General features: G+C 45.4%; 1 protein-coding gene across 1 annotated transcript in view; it reads right to left on the bottom strand.

The window, feature by feature from the left end:
- The window catches only part of CNNM4 (cyclin and CBS domain divalent metal cation transport mediator 4), a 53,828-nt gene extending 40,046 nt beyond the window's left edge, over positions 1–13,782 (bottom strand). The window contains exon 1 of the mRNA XM_042783522.1: positions 12,396–13,782. Coding sequence (XP_042639456.1) covers positions 12,396–13,782 — 1,387 coding nt within the window. The remainder of the gene's footprint in view (positions 1–12,395) is intronic.
- Positions 13,783–18,348: the final 4,566 nt, after the last annotated feature.

Raw genomic sequence — 18,348 nt, 5'->3', positions numbered from 1 at the left:
TTTGTTATTGAGGTGTTGGAGTGTTCTATAAATTCTAGAGATAAGTCCCTTGTCAGATATGTTATTACCAAATATTTTTTCCCAATCTGTAGGTTCCACCAGAGATTCTTAATACAAGTATTTAACAGTGCAATACTCACTGCCATCAAGTCGATTTCAACTCATAGTATAACCATGGTAAAATTATGTTACAGGATACTATACAGTAATAAAAAGAAATGAACTACAGATACATGCAACATAGATGAATCTTGTAACTATAATTGTTGAGCAAAAGCACCAGACATGAAAGAATACATACTGTACAATTCTACTTATGAAAGTTCAGAAACAAAAAAACTAACCAATGATGATTTGGGGACTAGGGACAGTGAATGGGAGGGTGCATGAGGAAACCTTCTAGGATGTTGGTAATGTTCTACTTCTTTAACTCAGTGACAATCTGTCATGCTGTACACTGCTATGATTTATGTATTTTTCTCCATTTATATTATGCTTCAACTAAAAAGAAATCCTAGAATTTACAGTCAATTTTCTAGCCTGGAGTTATTAGAATCATTCTATCTTATTATATTATTATATCTTGTTATAGATTAATATCTATAATCTCATTAATATATACAATCTCACTGAGAGGTGACACAGCATAGTCACAGCAGTTTTTGCTCTGGAGCCAAACAGCCTGGGGTAGCCACTTGGTTGTTCGTGTGACTTTGGGCAAGTTTCCTATTCTCTCTGAGCCTAGTTTCCCCATCTACAACACTTGGAGAGTTAAATGAGTTAAGTATTCAATGAATGTTAATTGGTAATTCTCCTCAGGGGAACAGGCTGGAAGCAGTCATCTGCTAATATCTTCCCCAAGCAGCAGGACCTCCATTCTTCCTCACCCTTCTTATGCCCGACACCTTTAAGAAAAGCATTCTTTGCTCTAGGTTGTGAGCATTTCCGGGGAGACCAGGCCTTTGGGAGAGTCTTTGTTCCCGTGGATTCTGCCTTGTCACTATGCTGATTTTCTAGCATAGCTTCCTTCCCCTGCCCATTGTTTCCCTCAAGCAGTGCTCCTGCAGTTACAACATGAATATGCTGGCCATCAGGATGGCAGGCTTTACTTTTCCCAATTTGAAGGGGGAAAAAAAATTATATAAATGAGGAGAATTTCCTCAGTTTTAAGTGTCTCTCTCATACATCTTTTTTAAGCTCTGGCTTCTATTCTTAATATATATACCAAGGTCTAGATATGATAGTATATGAATTAGCAGAAAATTATAGAGTGGCTATTTTGAGTTCAGTATATTCATAATTCCAAGAAAGGCATCACACCCCAACTGTATATGAGAACCACTGTGGCCATGAGTTTGTAGTCTGTGTCAGTGCCAACTCAGGCACCTTTTGGATAATACAACAATAATTTTTAAAATAGCTAACATTTATTGCATGATTACATGGTGCCAGGCAGTGAGCTGAGCACTTAGCATGGCTTACTTGGTTTAGTCCTCCCTACAATCCTCTGAGATAGATATTGTTATTATCGTGGATGACCAAATTACTAGCAACTGAGGAGAAATTTTTCTGAACCCGAGTCAGTCATTATTTTGAGGCTTTCATGAAATAAACTGTGCTGCAAAAGCATTTAATCATTTTCTTAAAGTTACTTTTAACACTTAGGAAAGTTTGATGAAAGGTAGACTAAAATTAAAGAAGCAGGATTCCAGGTGACTATGTGTGCATACATATGTATGTATCTGTCTGTCTGTTGGGAGTTCTGGTGGCGTAGTGCCTAAGGCATTTGACTGCTAACCAAAAGACTGGCAGTTCGAACCCACCAGCCACTCCTCAAACCCACCAGCCACTCCTCGGAAGGAAGGTTGGGCAATCTACTTCCGTAGTGATACAGCCTTGGAAAACCAAGGATGGGTCACTATGATCCAACTCCACAGCAGTGGTTGCATTGTATTTTATTCCCATCTGTCTGTTAGCCTGGGAGGGTGAAAGAGTGTGTGTGTATAAAGCTGCCTGGGTGTGAGTGTGTGTGTGTCTGTCTGCCTGCCTGGGGGTGGGTGAGTGAGTATCTGGGAGTGAGCCTGACCGGGGGATGGGAGGGTAGGGAAGGATCCTCCTTCCAGCAGAGGCTCCAGGCTGCCTGCTAGCCAAAGACCAGGTGTTCCAAAGAGCCTGGGAAACCAGTCTTTCGAGAACCCTGCTCAGGTCATGGTAGATTGGCCCTGAAGCATGGAAGTGACTCTGACTATAACCTCTGGGGAATGCTCCTGCAACACCAGGTTTAACCCCCCAGCAAAACAGGCTTGCAGTGCACACCCCAGCCCTCTGGGCTCACCTTCCTGCCAAGACACCACAGCCTAGTCCTCTTCCCAGTAGAAATCCTCAGATAGGCTCCTTCCAAGAATTCCAAGGATTAAAAAAACAAAACATCTTATTTCTTATCAGAGGTGAAATCTGAAGATTCAATTTAAACTGTGCTCCAAAAAGCAGGACACAAAATGATCTGTGTGCAATGATTTCAATATAAAATATATATGCATAGCTCATGAGAGAAAGCATGGCTGTAAAATGAAAATGGTTTTGATGGTGATGTTCGTCACAAGATATTTAAAGTAAACTTTTAGAAAGTTATCACAAGAAATATATCAAAATGTTAAAAGTAGTTCTTTCTAGGTCACGGGCTCATGGATCATTTCATTTTGCTTAGGTTTTTGTTTTCTAAAGGTCTGAGAAAAAGACATGTCTCTTTCATGGTTAAACCAAACCCAACCCACTGCCATCGAATCAATTCTGACTCTTAGTGACCCTTTAGGACAGAGTAGAAGTGCTCTATATAGGGTTTCCATGGCTGTAAATCTTTACAGAAGCAGATTGCCTCATTTTTCTTTTGCAGAGCAGCTGGTGGATTCAAACCACTGACCATTCTGGTTAGCAGCCCAATGCTTTAACAAAAGGTCCTTTCATGATCAGGAAAAATTAAACACTAGTAAAAAAAAGATCACATAATAAATGGAACAGGAATAGAACCAAGGAGTTCAAACTCTAGTCTACGATATAAGGCAGTAATCCATTGTTGTTGTTGTTGTTGTTGTTGTTTGCCATCGAGTCGGCCCCGACTCATAGCGACCCCTCCTTGGGTTTCTGAGGCAGTATCACTACCGAAGTAGGAATGCCCAACCTTCCTTCTGAGGAGTAATCCATTAGGGAGCCACAAAGCCTTTTACAAGAGGGTATCTTGGCACACTCAGGTGTGACAGTGGGTTGCACAGAACAGGCAAGAAGGAGTGGCACACTAGTAAAGCATACCTGAGTGCAGTTGTACCTGGCTGCAAAGGCAGGGGCTCAGAAAAGCAGAGGAGAAAGGTTGGATAAAATGGCAACCTACAGCAACCTCCACCTCTTAGCTGAGGGTCATCTTGGGCGCCCCTGGGAAATACATAATCCTCACATCCTCACGGCGAGCTTTGCTAAAAGGTTAAAAACAAAATCCCTAAGACCAAATGAAGGCTTAGAGAGAGCTAGCCTTTGGACAAGCAAGGCACCTGGATCTCTCCCTGTGGGCTGGGTTGAAGGAACCAGATGTCTGTCTTAAATCAGTCACCAAGACAAAGTGGCAAGCCTGGCCCTTCCCTCCCCTTCTATACACACTCTCCCCTGGCTGAGTGGCCGTTTATGAGCAAGCACTCAAAGACAAATATGCTCACTGCCCTGCCCCTAAGGAAACTGATGGGCAGGTAAATGAACACACAAGACATGGAACAGTTCCTTCAGAGTGGCTCGGCATCCTTTCCCTTAGAAGATGGCTTTGCAGTTCATTAAACCAGAGCTTATCTGTATGAAAGCACTAAGAGAAGAGAAGAACTGGAGAAAGTGGGCATTCAGCATCTATACCACAACAATCCTTCCAAAAAAGGGCTGAGAAGCAGTCACAATACACACAAGCAGTTTCACCTAAAGTTGGTGCTAAAGACTGGTAGACTCACTGCTCATCTTATAGTTCTTGCCCAAGTTTTCCAGAACAAGAGGAACAAAGTAGGAAATGCCACGTGTTATGGATTGAATTATGTCCACTGAAAAATATGTGTTGGAATCTTAACCTCTATGCCTACAGATGTAATCTCATTAGGGAACAGGCTTTTCTTCATTATGTTAATGCATCTGTATCAATGTATATGGTGTATCTTAATACCAGATCACTTTCTAGATATTAAAAGAGCAGATTAGACAGAGAGAGAAACAAGCACAAGTGGGGGAAAGTTAGATGTCACATGGAGATCTCCAAGGAACCAAAGTATGCCAGGGCTAGAGAAGCTGAGACAAGGATTTTTCCCCAGAGCCTTCCAATACAGAGCCTTCGTTAGAGTCGGTGCCCTAAATTTGACGTCTAGCCTCCTGAACTGTGAGAAAATTAATTTCTGTTCTTTAAAACCACCCACTTATGGTGATTCTGTTACAACAGCACCAAGAAACTAAGACACCATGTCTAATCTTCTTTAAAGAGCCAGCAGAGATGTCACCTCCTTTGCAGTGTCTTCCAGACTTGTACTAACGAAACAAGCCTCCCTTCCAGAGGTTCCCTCCCCTTACCCATTTCTCCTGTGTTGTCGTTGTTACGTGCCTAGTCAGCCTCGACTCATAGAGACCCCTTCTTGGATTTCCAAGGCAGTATCTCCATGGAAGTAAATTGCCCAATCTTCCTTCCAAGGAGTGGCTGGTGGGTTTGAACCGCCAGCCTTCTGGTTAGCAGTCAAATGCCTTAGGTACTATGCTACATAGTTCTGTGTTTTTGTGTTTCTATGTATTTATCTGTTTTCAAGGTTAAATCTGTTCAATCTTCCCCATCCTGACCAGAGGTATCCAGGAAGACACAGAGCTAGATTTTCTAATTAAAAATATAAAGATTTTTGGAAAGTAAATACCTATATGATCTAAAACGTTCTCATCAGGGTCTAGCACCAAAACCATATCTTCCAGTACACAGAAAGAGTATTAGGAAGATGACTGTCAACAGATTGTGAACTTGCTATCAGCCCTGTCTTCTTTCGCTGTAGGAGTCCGCCCATAGGCTGCATAGTGCCAGTGAGGGGAAGAGGAGCGCTGCTCACTGGCCGGCTCCCATGCTGGCCCACTCCCATGCTGGCCCACTCCAGGTTGGCCTTGCTATGTGCCATAAGCATTGCACTAAATAGAGGGGGAGGAGGAGCCTGGCCCTGTTGGCAGCTGCCTTGTGCCCAGAGTATTAGCTACAAGCAGGCAACTCTTGTCACTCTCTCAGATACATCTGCCTCTGGGTAGCTTCTCAAGATCAAATTACCAACGCAGAACTGTTTCCAAGAAGAGCTGACTGAGACCAGGTGTCCAGCTGCCTTCCTTCTCCAGTCTTCTAGGCTGCTCTCACTAGGCACCTTGGGTGTAACTGTGTGATTCCCCAAACTGCGATGAGCCCTCACTATCTGCCTTGTTCTCAGCTCCTTCATGGAGGCACTCCTGCCAGGCTTTTTCCATGCTAGCACACCCCAGCACCGTTCTTGACTCTCTCCTTTTTTTTTACACCCTGCATGCTTTCAGCACACTTCCCAAACCTTTTAGTCTGGTCTTGGCCTCACTCTGGAGTCCCTGATTGGCACAAATGGTTAAGTGCTCAGCTGCTAACTGAAAAGTTGGAGGTGTAAGTCCACCCAAAGATGCCTTCAAAGAAAGGCCTGGTGACCAACCTCCAGAAAATCAGCCATTGAAAATCCTATGGAGCACAGTTCTACTCTGACACATATGTTGTTACCCTGAGTCAGAACCAACTTGATGGCAATCAACTGGTTTGTTTGGTTTTTGGTTGGCCTCACTCATGAGCCCACATGGGCATTTTCGCCTGCAATCCAGGCTTAGACGTACTGCATGCTTTGCTCTTCGGTGTGATCCAGAACTAGCATCTCAGGCATCATCTGAGAGCCTGCTAGAAGTGCAGAATCTTAGGACCCGCTCTAGACCCACTGTGGTCAAATATGCATTTGAACAAAACCCCCAGGTGATCTGAGTGCATATTCAAGCTCTGATGTAGATAATGCTAGGTATAGAGAAGAAGCCCCAGGAAAGGTTAACACCATTTTATTATCACCACTCCCCTTCCCTCCACCCTCACCAAACTGCTTCTTCCTTTTCTTCCTATTTCAGTTAAATGACAACACCATCAACCCAAATCCCAAACTAGAAACCTCAGACAGTCTACAACTACCTCCTGGCCCTGACTCTCACATCTACATACTAATCACTGAGTCCTGGTATTCTGACTTCAGAAACTTCTCCAGGTCCAATAATCCTTCCTTGACACCACTACACCCTCTCAAGGAGCTGCATAGCTAAGCTTCGTTTACATGTCTGTCTCCCTGACAGGCTGTGAGTTCTGTGAATAAACAGTTTTATTCATCTCTGATTCCCAACAACTAGCACAGTGTCTGACACACAGCCTTCAATAAATCAAATGTTTGTTGCACAAATGAATGAACAAGCAGACAAGGGAAATAGACACTTCAAATGTGTCAGATGACAGGAACCAAAAGTGAGTGCAAAAAACTCACACAATGTCTTTTCTTGACTTTATAAAGTTGTTTCAGAAACAAAATTAAGTGGGTGGGAAATCAGATGTAGCATAGCTGGAAATCTGGAAATATAAGAGGGGATTTTAATGAAAATACTCTTAGCCCTTTTTTTCTTTCAATTTATACCCACTAACTTCACATAAAAGCAAACCCATTGTCGTTGAGTTGATTCTGACTCATAACACCAAAAACCAAACTCACTGCCATCTAGTCAATTCTGACTCAGAGTGACCCTACAGGACAGAGTAGAACTGCCCCCACAAAGTTTTTAAGGCTATAATCTTTATGGAAGCAGACTGACACATCTTTTCCCCTGTAGGGCAGCTGGTGGGTTCCAGCCACTGATCTTTCAGTAAGCAGTTGAGCACTTAACCACTGTGCCACCAGGACTGCTTGGTAGTGTTGTTGTTATAGTGACCCAAGGAGCTCTGGTGGTCCAGCGCCTAAGGCTGACTGCTAACCAGAAGGTGGGTGCTTCAAACCTACCAGCCACTCTGCGGAAGGAAGATGGGGCAGGAAGAGGGGTAATCGCCTCAGAAACCCAATGAGGGTCCCTAAGAGTTGGAATCTACTCAATGGCAGTGGTTTATATACATGAGTGGTACAAGCAGTTAACATGTGCTCCCGCTAACCAACGGTTCAGGTTCAAGTTCAAACTCACCCAGCCGTATCTTGGAAAGGCCAGGGATCTACTTCTAAAAAATCAGTCACTGAAAACCCTAAGGAGGATGGAGTCCCATGAGTCAGAATTGACTCAAGAGCTACTGAAAACTGGGGAGAAATTTTTTTTTGTACAAGAGCAGTTAACAAGTCCAAGGCCACCTAATAGGTCAGCTTTGTATAGCTAGCTAGATGGTTATGAAGTGGGCAGGGAACTGGCTAAAGATGAGCTAAATGCCTGGGAGGGGCAGGAATGCCACAAAGGGAGAGAACACAGCTGAAAGATGGAATGTGGGTTTGAATTTGAATGTGGGGCAGAAGCTTCTGACTTCCACAAGTAGAGTTCGTTCCATTACTTCGTTTTCTGGGCCTGGAAGAGCATCTCTGATGAAGGAAAAAGTCCAAACTGGGCCAGGATTAGACTAGGGAGCCTTTGTTTTAAGATTTCAAGCTGTGGATGAACCCACCCACAACACCCAGTACTACAAACAGTTCTAGGCGAGGTTTAAGTCAAAGGGCCAACGTTCAAATTGCATGAGCCTCTCAATGGCCTTACAGCTTGCCTTGCCAACTAGATGGTCTTACCCCAGAGGCAGGGAGTGGTGCCTTACTGATTTTTTTTTCCCTTAGTGATTTTTGTGTCCTGACCCACCTAGCATAGTATCTCTCACATAGAATAAAAATCAAAAAACAAACCCCTGGCTAAGAAGTTGCTTCTGATGCATGGCAGCCCCATGTGTCACAGGATAGAATTGCTCCATAATTTTCTCGGCTGGAATCTTTTTGAAGCAGATTGCCAAGCCTTTCTTCCATGGCGCCACTGGGTGGCTTTGAGCTGCCAACCTTTCCATTAATAGTTAAACACAAACCATTCACAAATCTAGGGACTTGCACACAGTACAATCTACTACAGTTGATTCAATTCTGACTCATAGTGACCCTACAGGACAGAGTAGAACTGCCCCACAGGTTTTCCAAGGCTGTAAATCCTTACGGAACAGATTGCCACACTTTCTCTGGCACAGTAGCTGGTGGGCTTGAAAGGCCAACCTTTCAGTTTGCAGCCAAGGCTTAACCACTGCGTCATCAAGGCTCCTTGCACATAGTACAGGATTCAATAAGTATCTAATGATAACTGCCTTGAGTTGGAAGTCAGAAGCTGAGAAGCATTCGTCTCTTGCCTTAGTCTCTAGGAGAAGCTCAGCCTCTACCACATGGACTCCTGGAGCCTGTCTCTAAAGTGTGTAAGAGTATATTTATGACTCATGCTAATGAGTGAAGATGCGTGAACTCCTGATGGTCAAAGCCCACTTACTTGCAGAGAAACTGAGGCACAGGAAGAGGGACCATGTATCACACCCAACACGCCAAACTCAACTTCTCAGCCAAACTCAACTTCTCAGCCAAACTCAACTTCTCAGTCACTCCAATAGTAACACATGTCACTGCAGGAGATCTTTGTCTCGCTCTCGGTGCTGCTGGAAATGGTGAACCCCCAGTAACTGGACAATATCCATTATATTTTCCTTTCTCCCTTATCAGCTCCTCAAAATTCTAACACTTCTGGAATAAGGATAATTCTCTCCCAACCCTGACAAGTCATTCACTCATTTAATCACTTTTTATTGAAGCCTTATTATATGTAGGAAGAACACTGTAGGGATGCAGATTTATCAGTGAACAAAACAAAGAGCCCTGCCTTTTGGAACTTATACTCTTAATGGGAGACCATAAAGAACATAGTAAATTATATAGATGTTAAACATTGACATTGCCATGGGAAAAAGAAAAATTAGCACAGAGTAGGGGCAATCAGAAAGGTCAGGGCGGGATATGGATTTGCAGTTGATTTAAATAGAATAACAGGAAGGCCTCCCTGAGCAAATGATAGTGAAGCAGAGGGGAGAGAGCAAGTTCTGCAGAAATCTGGGGAGGAGCATTCAAGGGAGAGGGAAGTTGGGGCAAAGGCCCTGGGGCAGAAAACCATCCTTAAATGTTCAAGGAAGGATGTAAAGGCCACAGGGGCTTGCCAGATGGTTATTTTTTTTCATTTGCTCATTCATTTGTTCAACAAACATTTAACAAAAATGTTAAAAAGGCATGGCCTCTGCTTGGAATTGAACTTACTCCCTTGACGTCCAGCCATACAATGAACAGGCATATAAGGTGAATATTTACACCAGGTAGATAGACTCCTTAGAATGATCAATCACGAGAAAAGAGAAGGGCAGTATTACACAGGGAGATAGCTCAAGGGGCAGGAATCCACAGGAAAGGGCACAGAGAAGAGGTAACTACAGGGAGGAAGTGGTAAGAGGGCTGTTACATTGTGGGGAATGGCAGTCAATGTCAAGAAAGGAGATGTGTATGAACTGCTGTATGGAAAATGAATTTGTTCTGTAAACTTTTACCCAAATCATAATAAAAATTAAAATTTAAAAAAAAGGGGCGGGAGGCCATGGCTCCTATCATCCTAGATCCTCTAAGGCTAGAAGGTGGAGGAGGGGTAAACAGACCAAACAGCTCTGGCTAAGTTAGGCTAAGGGCTCCTACCCAACTTGAGGTGGTGAAGGGTCCACTAACGCCCAGGAAACAGCCTCAGAGAGACACTCAGCTGAACTAAGTGCCAATCCTTGACTTTGATGCTGCTGAGGATGCTAGCTGTGTTGACCTTGTTAACCTTTTTCCCTTAGCCAAAAGCCCTCCGAAGACCAGATTTTTAAGGAAATCTTTTTTTAAGTTGCAGATGTACACCAACTGTTAAGTCCTACAGAGCCTTGGACTAAAAAAGTAGATGCCAGATGGAAAGATCTGGAAGAGGCCATGCTGGAGGGAATCTAGTGTGGCAATGGGTTGAGGCTGGTTTTCTGCCACCTCTTGGGACCAGAAGTGATGGCATAAGCCCATTCATTAGGGGTGACCATCATATCACATTCACTTCTCCATGGCCTCGGTCTGCACTAGGTAGACTGGAGCTGCATTTCCATGGAATTACCAGTACCCCTCCAGGGCTCAGCCTCAAACTACTGGTCTTTATTGAGAAGAGTCTGGTGGATTAAAATGAATTCTGGAAAGCTCAGCTAAACAAAGTTCTGGCCTAAGAGATGCCAGTTCTGTTTTCCCAGCTTAATAAAAGGGTATTTCTTCATGAGATAGAGTCCAAGGACAGCCCTGCCAAGATCCAGGAAGTGTACCACCACAACTGAGCCCAGCTGATCATGGGCTGAGAAGTTGTGACCAGAACAATCCATACTGGTTGGATCCAGATCCAGGCTGAATGGATGAGAATGTGATGTTAGGCGTGTCACTAACAACACTCCCAAAGTTCATAGAAGCAGTAAGGAGGAAGCTGCCCTGGAGAGTCCTAAACAGGTTCCTGACCAGGGGATCATGGAAGAAGTCTTCTGGGCCATGAAGCTGGGGGTGGGATGGGATGGGGTAGGGTGGGGTAGAGTGGGGATGAAGACACAAGATCCTCCCTGAGTACTGCTTCTCTGTCTCAGACTCAGGTGGCCTGGAAGAAACAGGTTCCTGGGCCTGCATTCCCAAAGATTCCCCAGGCTCTGCGTCTTTGTCCCTCTAGTTTCTCTGTAGCAAGGCTACACCCAGCTGTCTCTCACTCTGGCTTATGTTACTCAAGCTGACCTCTCAAAAGGGAGGGCTGTGGATGGTGAGATCAGCTCTGATGCTGAGATTCAGTCTATAAACATAAAAAAAGAGGGTAACAACTCCCCATCCAAGTATCTTTTCAAATTAAATCTGGAAAAGTCAGCTCCTCTCTATTCCACTCCCTGGCCCCTTGATCCAGCCAGCTGCAGGGCTGTCCTTCACTCCCTGTTCCAGAATCAACTGAGGGGATCTTCTGCCTTGCTCCCAGCTAGTGTTCAGCAGTCATTCAGAGCCCTGTGCCTGAGTATTTTTATAGGCAGGCCTATAAATATGAAGGCAGGGAGGGCATTTAAAAAGCAAAGTCCCCAGGTTTAGGAAAAGTTTCCCCCGTCATTCCTTTATAAACAGCTTCTCTTTCTGTCTCCATTCCCTTTGGCCTACCACAGTTTTGCTCCATAATTGGCTTGTTTACTGCCACTCTGAGGGCTTCTGAGTGGCAGAAGTGGGAGGGCAGTTTTGTTAGAAAGAAAGGGGTATGTGAGCCCTGAGCTGTGAGGTTGGTGAGTAAGCCCTCCAACTGCCTCTCTAACTACCTGAGAACAAGCCAAGAACCCATGTGAGAATAAAAGGCAATGTAAGGCCAGGGGAAGATTCTCATCAGACCACAGGGGACAGGCTTATGTTTGGCACCTGGGAAAGACAGAACAATAACCAAAATTTAATCTACTTGCTTCTGCTAAGTAGTTTAAAGAGTTACTTGGCATTGTTCTAAACAGGTAACCAACTAGAGACCCCTAATTCTCCGCTTCTGAGGACTAGCAATTTCAATGACGTTGCTCCCTTCACCAAAAAAATCTTTGATAATAGCTCCATGCCATCTTACCATCCCAGCTTTCAGGGCTCTTCATCCCAAGCCCCCAAACTACTCAGCCTCTCCCGCTACCGTGACACACGCTCTGTATTCCAGCCGAACAGGACCATATGCTGGGCCACAAGCACATCTGTCCCTTCCCCACTCAGGTTCTCTGCTCATAAGGGTTCCCTCTGACTTAAGTACTGTGTTACTTGTCAAAAATCTCAACTTTTAAGTCTTTCCTTAAATGCTTCCTCCTGTGTGAAGGTTTTCCTTGTTCTCCAGACCCTCCCCAACCTCAACCCAGTAAGATGTTCAGGCTCCATCCTCTGAGTCCCCATCACTTGGGTACCGCCTCTTTCAAGACATTTGCTTTATCTTGTTTCAGTAGTTACCTGAGGCCTTGGCTCTAACCCTCCAACTAGACCATGGGTTCCCCAGGAGATGGGACTGAATATATTACTCAGTTTGATTCACATGAAGCACAAAGAACAGTATATGGCAGACAACAGAACTGTTTTTGCTGCCCTAAATACCGTTGTCTCGAGAGGCACAGGAAGTGATGGGCGAAAGGACATAGAGTCACACAAACCAACCACTAAGCCCAGAAGACACAAAACAGGCAAGAGTACAAGAAGTGTTATAAAGAAATTTAACGCAGAAGCTTCAGCAGACCTTACCCTTCTTGAACTCCTCCAGCATGGCATCCAATTTGGTGTCATGGAAGACAAAGTGGACCGGGTGGTTATAGAAGCGGGTGATGGTCTTGAGGGGGGTGCAGTCATCAGGGTCCACAAAGGCCAAGTCTTTGACATAGAGAATATCTACAATATTGGATTGCTCATCTTCAAATACAGGGATGCGAGTATAGCCACTTTCCATAATCTCTGACATAGTGTTGAAGTCTAGGATGGCATCACTGCGGATCATGAAGCAGTCTTGGAGCTGGGTCATGATATCCTCCACAGTTTTAGTCCGTAATTCCAGGGCACCCTGTATCATATTTAGCTCCTCTTTCACGAGATCATTATAGGGCTCCGTCACCTTCAACATCTCCATCAGCTTCTCCCGGTTGTAAACGGTGCCAATCTCCTGGCCCAAAATAAAGTCCAAGAGCTTGCTGATGGGGAAACTGAGGGGGAAGGTGAGCAGCATAAAGAATTTGGTAAGACTGATGGTGTTGGCACCTACAGCCAACCCATGTCGGGAGCACAAGGCCTGAGGTACAATCTCCCCAAAGATGACAATGCCAATGGTAGAGGAGGCCACTGCCACGAGGCCAGACCCGATGAGGTTGTCTAAAAGGATGGTAAGGGAGGTGTTCACCAGCACGTTTCCCAGGAGCAGCGAGCAGAGCAAGTAGTTGCCCTTACGCCGAATGGGCTCAATCTTGCGGGCGTAGCGCTTCTCCTTCTCAGTGCCACAGTTTTGCACTATGCGCAGCTCCATGGGGTCCAGAGCCATAAGCCCCAGGTTGAGGCCAGAAAACATGCCCGACAGCACTAGCAGCACCATAATGAGGAGGATGTGCAGCCAGAGGGGCAGGTACCTCCCGGCCTCCACCACCATATAGAGCAGCGAGTCTTTGTCCGTCCACCTCTGCCAGGGTCCATCGACCCCAGCCCGGGTGCACAGTGAATACAGCTTGATGTTCTCGCTCCTCCGGAGGAACTTAGTGAGCACCACTAGCATCCCGGACGTGTTCCCGCGGCTCACATTGACCAGTTGCTGGACGACCAGGTCCTTGGTGAGCTCTGGGCAGCTGGTGGAGTTGTGGGAGGTCTCGTAGTCGTCCACCTCGGTGAAGGAAATCAGGTTGCTGGAGATGGAGCCCAGCCTCTGGCCGTACAGCCTCAGGTTCACAGTGCTGCCCTCGGACACGAAGATGATGCCATCCGAGTTCATCCCACACGACTTGTTGCAGCTCGCCAGCCTCATGCCTAGGATCGTGCCCCGCAGGGGGTCGCCCTGGCCCCGGGCCCCTCGCGCCCACAGCAGCACCAGCGCCACCAGGAGGAGGCGCCCTCGGGCCGGCCCGCTGCCCGGGCGCCCGCCCACCGGCGCCATGTTGCTCCTGCTCCGCCGCCGCTGCTCCCCGCGCCCCACCGCACGGCCCTGCTCGGCGCCGCTGCTCCTGCCTCTCCGCCGCCGCCGAGCCAACTGCCCGGGCCACGGGTCTGACGTCAGGTCAGCGCCCCGCCCGCTCCGCCCCGCCGACCCACGCCCTTCGTTTGCATGGGAGACTCCGCCCCGAAGCGCGCAGCAATAACCCCAGACCTTAAGGGGGTCCAGACACTTAAGGTGGAACGGCGCAGGACCAAGGGAAGCCTCCAGTTGGCACCGAGCTCCCGCCCTCTTTTCTCTCTTTCTCAGCTGCCTTCCCTTCCCTTCCGTGTCCATGCAGGTCCAGCTCTCCTTCAGCAGAACCTGGTGTTCTGGCCGCGTTTTTCATGTTCCGCATCCTCTCTGTGTGATTACGTGTTTGTCTCCTTCCCCTTCTTCAGAAGTCTAGAGCTCAGGACGGGTGACGCCTCCCTGCAGGAAACTCGGGAGCAGCACCACCACGTTGTGTTGTGCGAGGAAAATGATTTTCCTGATTTTAAAAAAGGGGGCAAACCTAGGGCTTAGGCCTGAGGGAGGAAGCCTTGAAATCCACAGACATTTCATTCCTTCCCTGCATACTTTTTTCTCGTCTCCTCACTCCTGAATTGGTTGTTTTTGTTTTGTTTTGTTTTGTTTTTTGCTGACTTTGGCCCAAGACCAGAAGTAAGTTCCTCCAACCCCAGCCCTGAGGCTTTGCCCATGGCTGCGAGGTGAGGACGGGAAATAAGGGCAACAAAGGAGGTTGTAGGGGCCAGTGGTGGTTTAGTAGTAGAATTCCATGTGGCCCTCCCAGGTTCATTCCTGGCCAGTGCACCTCAAGCACAGCCACCCCTTGTTTGTCAGTGGAGGCTGTGTGTTGCTACCATGCTGAACTGGTTTCAGCGAAGCTTTCCCACTAAGACGGACCAGGAAGAAAGGCCTGGTGATCTACTTCAGAAAAATCAGCCACTGGGTCACAAGGGTCCAATCCCATTGTGCGTGGGGTTGCCATGATTCAGGTCAACTCCATAGCAGCTAACAACAGCTAAGGAAATTATAGAATATACCCTCTACTATAAGTGCCAGAGTCTGCAGTTCATTTATTTATTCACTATGGACACAAATATTTACTGAACACCTACTACTTGCCAGGCTCACCTACCATGTTGCAGGCTGCCGCAATATTGCTATATCCTGTCCACTGGAGTTTACAGACTAAAAACATGCAAAAAGAGGCAAAAGAAAACCACAAGTAAACATATACATGCAGCAATACTCCTAACAATTACCAGCAAGTCAAGTGACCTCGTGTGTGCCAGAGCTGAACTGTGCTCCATACAGTTTTCAGTGTTGATTTTTTGGAAATAGATCACCAGGACTTTCTTCTGAGGCAATTTTAGGTGGACTGGAACTTCCAACCTTTCGGTTAGCAGCTGAGCACGTTAACTGTTCACACCACACGGATTTCGACACATACATAATATTTATAGGTTTATTACCCCTGTTTTACAGATGAGGAAATGGAGCCTGGGCACAAATCCCAGTACTCCCAGAGTCATTTTAAGAGCACATTTGTGTGACCTTTAATTAAGCAAGTTGGAGCCTCTCTCAGCCTCAGTTTCTTTATCTGTAAAATAGTGGTAAGAATGATAATACACCACCACTTCACTAGCTTGTGGAAACAGCTTGAATATGACAAATTTTTGTCACCTCTCTCTGGCTATGTATTAGTTATCGTTGCCTACTTTTCCAGGGCCAGAGTCTCTAAACCCACTCCATGGTGGTAACTGGCCACCTAGAGCAGCTGCATGTAGAAATGAGCTGAGAGGCACAGTGTCAGGCCTAGCCCTGAAATAACTGCTTCCTGATAACCCTGCCTCAATGTCAGTTCACAACTATGAAATGAGCGCCAAGCACTCAAGGTGTATAGGGAAACAGCAGCTGCTCGCCCTGTTGGGGGAAGGAGACAAACAAACATCCTCATAATCATTGAAAATATGTGCTGAAAAGAGGATCACATACTAGTTTGACCATTGGGTACTGAAGCAAGTTTTTTCCCAGCCTGAAGACCCACATACATGTGACCCTCTCCCTGCACAAACACTGATGTTTGTTTTTATCTTGGTATATAGTTTGCCAATAAAAACAACAATCAATACCAGCCAGGAAGAGTCTAAACATAGAGAAAAACATCATATAGTGTTATGGAGAAGTCCCTTCCTGGAGTTGCAGTATTCCACAGTAAGTGTCTAGCCAGCTGGTTTGTCAGGGAGCAGGAGCCTACGGATGGGCACTGGCCATGACAAAACCAAAACAAGAAAGCAGAACCTTTGACTAGCTGTTTTCTCCTGCCTTCATACAGAGGTCTCCATCGACCAGGAAGAGCCATGATGTTCTGCATTGCTACAGAGCAAGTCCAACGCTCAGGGAGACTTCAGCCCAGCCCTTCACATCTCTTTCCAGCTGATATTAAGACCACTGCCCTCCCCAGCTGTACTTAGAGACTTCTGATTCTATTGTCGACCAGTAGGCTATTTTTATTTCACCCTTTTCAGACCATCTGTATTCAGAAGTTCTGTCTGTGTGCATGAGTTTGGTGACAGAAGCCAGCAAGGAAAACAAAAAAATAGCTTTTGAGATACTTGGCTTAAAAATGAGACATCTTATAAGGGCTAGGGAGGGGAGATGGGCTGCTTATCACCCTTTCACCCATATAACCCACATCTGGTATAAAAAAATCAGTCTCTGCTATAGTTCATTTAATTATACCCACCCATGATTGTATTCACACCCATAATCAGGCAGGTGTATGGAACAGATTCAATGAAGTAAACAAATGAAATTCAACATGAGTGAACATGGAGGACATTATGCTGAGTGAAATAAGTCAATCACAGAAGGGCAAATATTGTAATAGTTCAGTGTTATAAAAAGTCAAGGAAAGGTTTATATATGGAAGGAAAAAAATATGAAATTAAATTCTTCTTTGCCTTTCCAGGACCTAGGAAGTAACTGAGGAGATAGGACTTACTCTGTAAAAGATAAATATGCTATATGGACTCGGAACCATGGTCGCAGGGGACATCAAGCTCAATTGGTAAAACATACTACACAAAAACAATGTTCTACATCCTACTTTGGTGAGCAGCAACTGGGGTCTTAAAAGCTTGCAAGCGCCCACCTAGATGCAACGATGGGTCATTCCTTGTCCAGAGCAAAGAAGAATGAAGAAAACTAAAGATGCATGTTACAATTAGCCCAAGGAACTGGTAGACCATGCGATCGTCAGCCTGTATGACCATGAGACCAGAAAAACTAGATGGTCCCTGGCTACTTACCACTGTCAACCACTTGGAGGAGAATCCATACAGGCGATCCTGGATAGAGTGAGAGAACAATATGGAGCAAAACTCAAAATCATAAAAAAAAAAAAAAAAAAAAAGAAGAAGAAGAAGACCAGATTTGCTGGTCTGATACAGCCTGGTAAGACCCCTAAGACTATGGCCCCTAGTTACCCTTCAGGTCTGGATTCAGGTCTGGATTCAGGTCTGGAACTGAACTCACTCCAGTGCATCCAGCCAAACAATAGACAGGCATTCGGGGTGAACATTTACACTAGGTAGATATACACCTTGGAGCAAATAATGTGGGAGAACAGAAGGGCAGTGCTTGCACAGGGAGATAGCTGGGGGGAGGGGGCAGGAATGCATAGTAAAGGAGACAAGGAAGTGGGAAGGGAGCTGTTATATTGCGGGAAATTGCAGTCAGTGTCATGAAACAAAATGTATATTAGCTGCTGTATGGAAAATGAATTTGCTCTGTAAACTTTCACACAAATCACAATAAAAATTTTAAAAAAAAGATAAATACACGGTAATGCTAGAAGTATCTATAAGAGGCTTTTGGGGCCCAGACTGGAATCAGGCTTGTGTCCCTGCTTAGGGCATTTAACCTTTCAACGTCTGCAAAGTTGAAATACTTCTGTCACAGAGCTATTGAGGGCAGTATGAAGAGATGTTATTGTTGTTAGGTGCCATCAAATTGATTCCAACTCATGGTGACCCCACATGACAAAGTAGAACTGCCCCATAGGGTTTTTTAGGCTGTAGTATTTATTGGGAAAAGAAAGGAAGAAAAAAAGAATACATTTCACCATACTTACTCAATCTGCATGCTGAGCAAATAATCTGAGACAATGGACTATATGGAGAAGAACAAGGCATCAGGATTGGAGCAAGACTTGTTAACAACCTGTGATATGCAAACAATATAACCTTGCTTGATGAAAGTGAAGATGACGTAAATCTCTTACTGATGAAGATTAAAGACTACAGTATGGATTACACCTCAACATAAAGAAAACAAAAATCCTCACAACTGGACCAATGAGCAGCATCACGATAAATGGAGAAAATATTGAAGTTGTCAAATATTTCATATTACTTGGTTCCACCAATGGAAGCAGCAGTCAAGACATTGGATGACATATTGCAGTGGGCAAATCTGCTGCAAAAGACCTCTTTAAAGTGCTGAAGAGCAAAGATGTCTCTT

This window comes from Orycteropus afer, unplaced genomic scaffold (assembly GCF_000298275.1).
Source record: "Orycteropus afer afer isolate SDZICR_OR568_19922 unplaced genomic scaffold, OryAfe1.0 scaffold00017, whole genome shotgun sequence".
Taxonomy (NCBI): domain Eukaryota; kingdom Metazoa; phylum Chordata; class Mammalia; order Tubulidentata; family Orycteropodidae; genus Orycteropus; species Orycteropus afer.
Note: the sequence above shows the minus strand (reverse complement) of the source record. Positions and strands in the feature narration are given on the sequence as shown.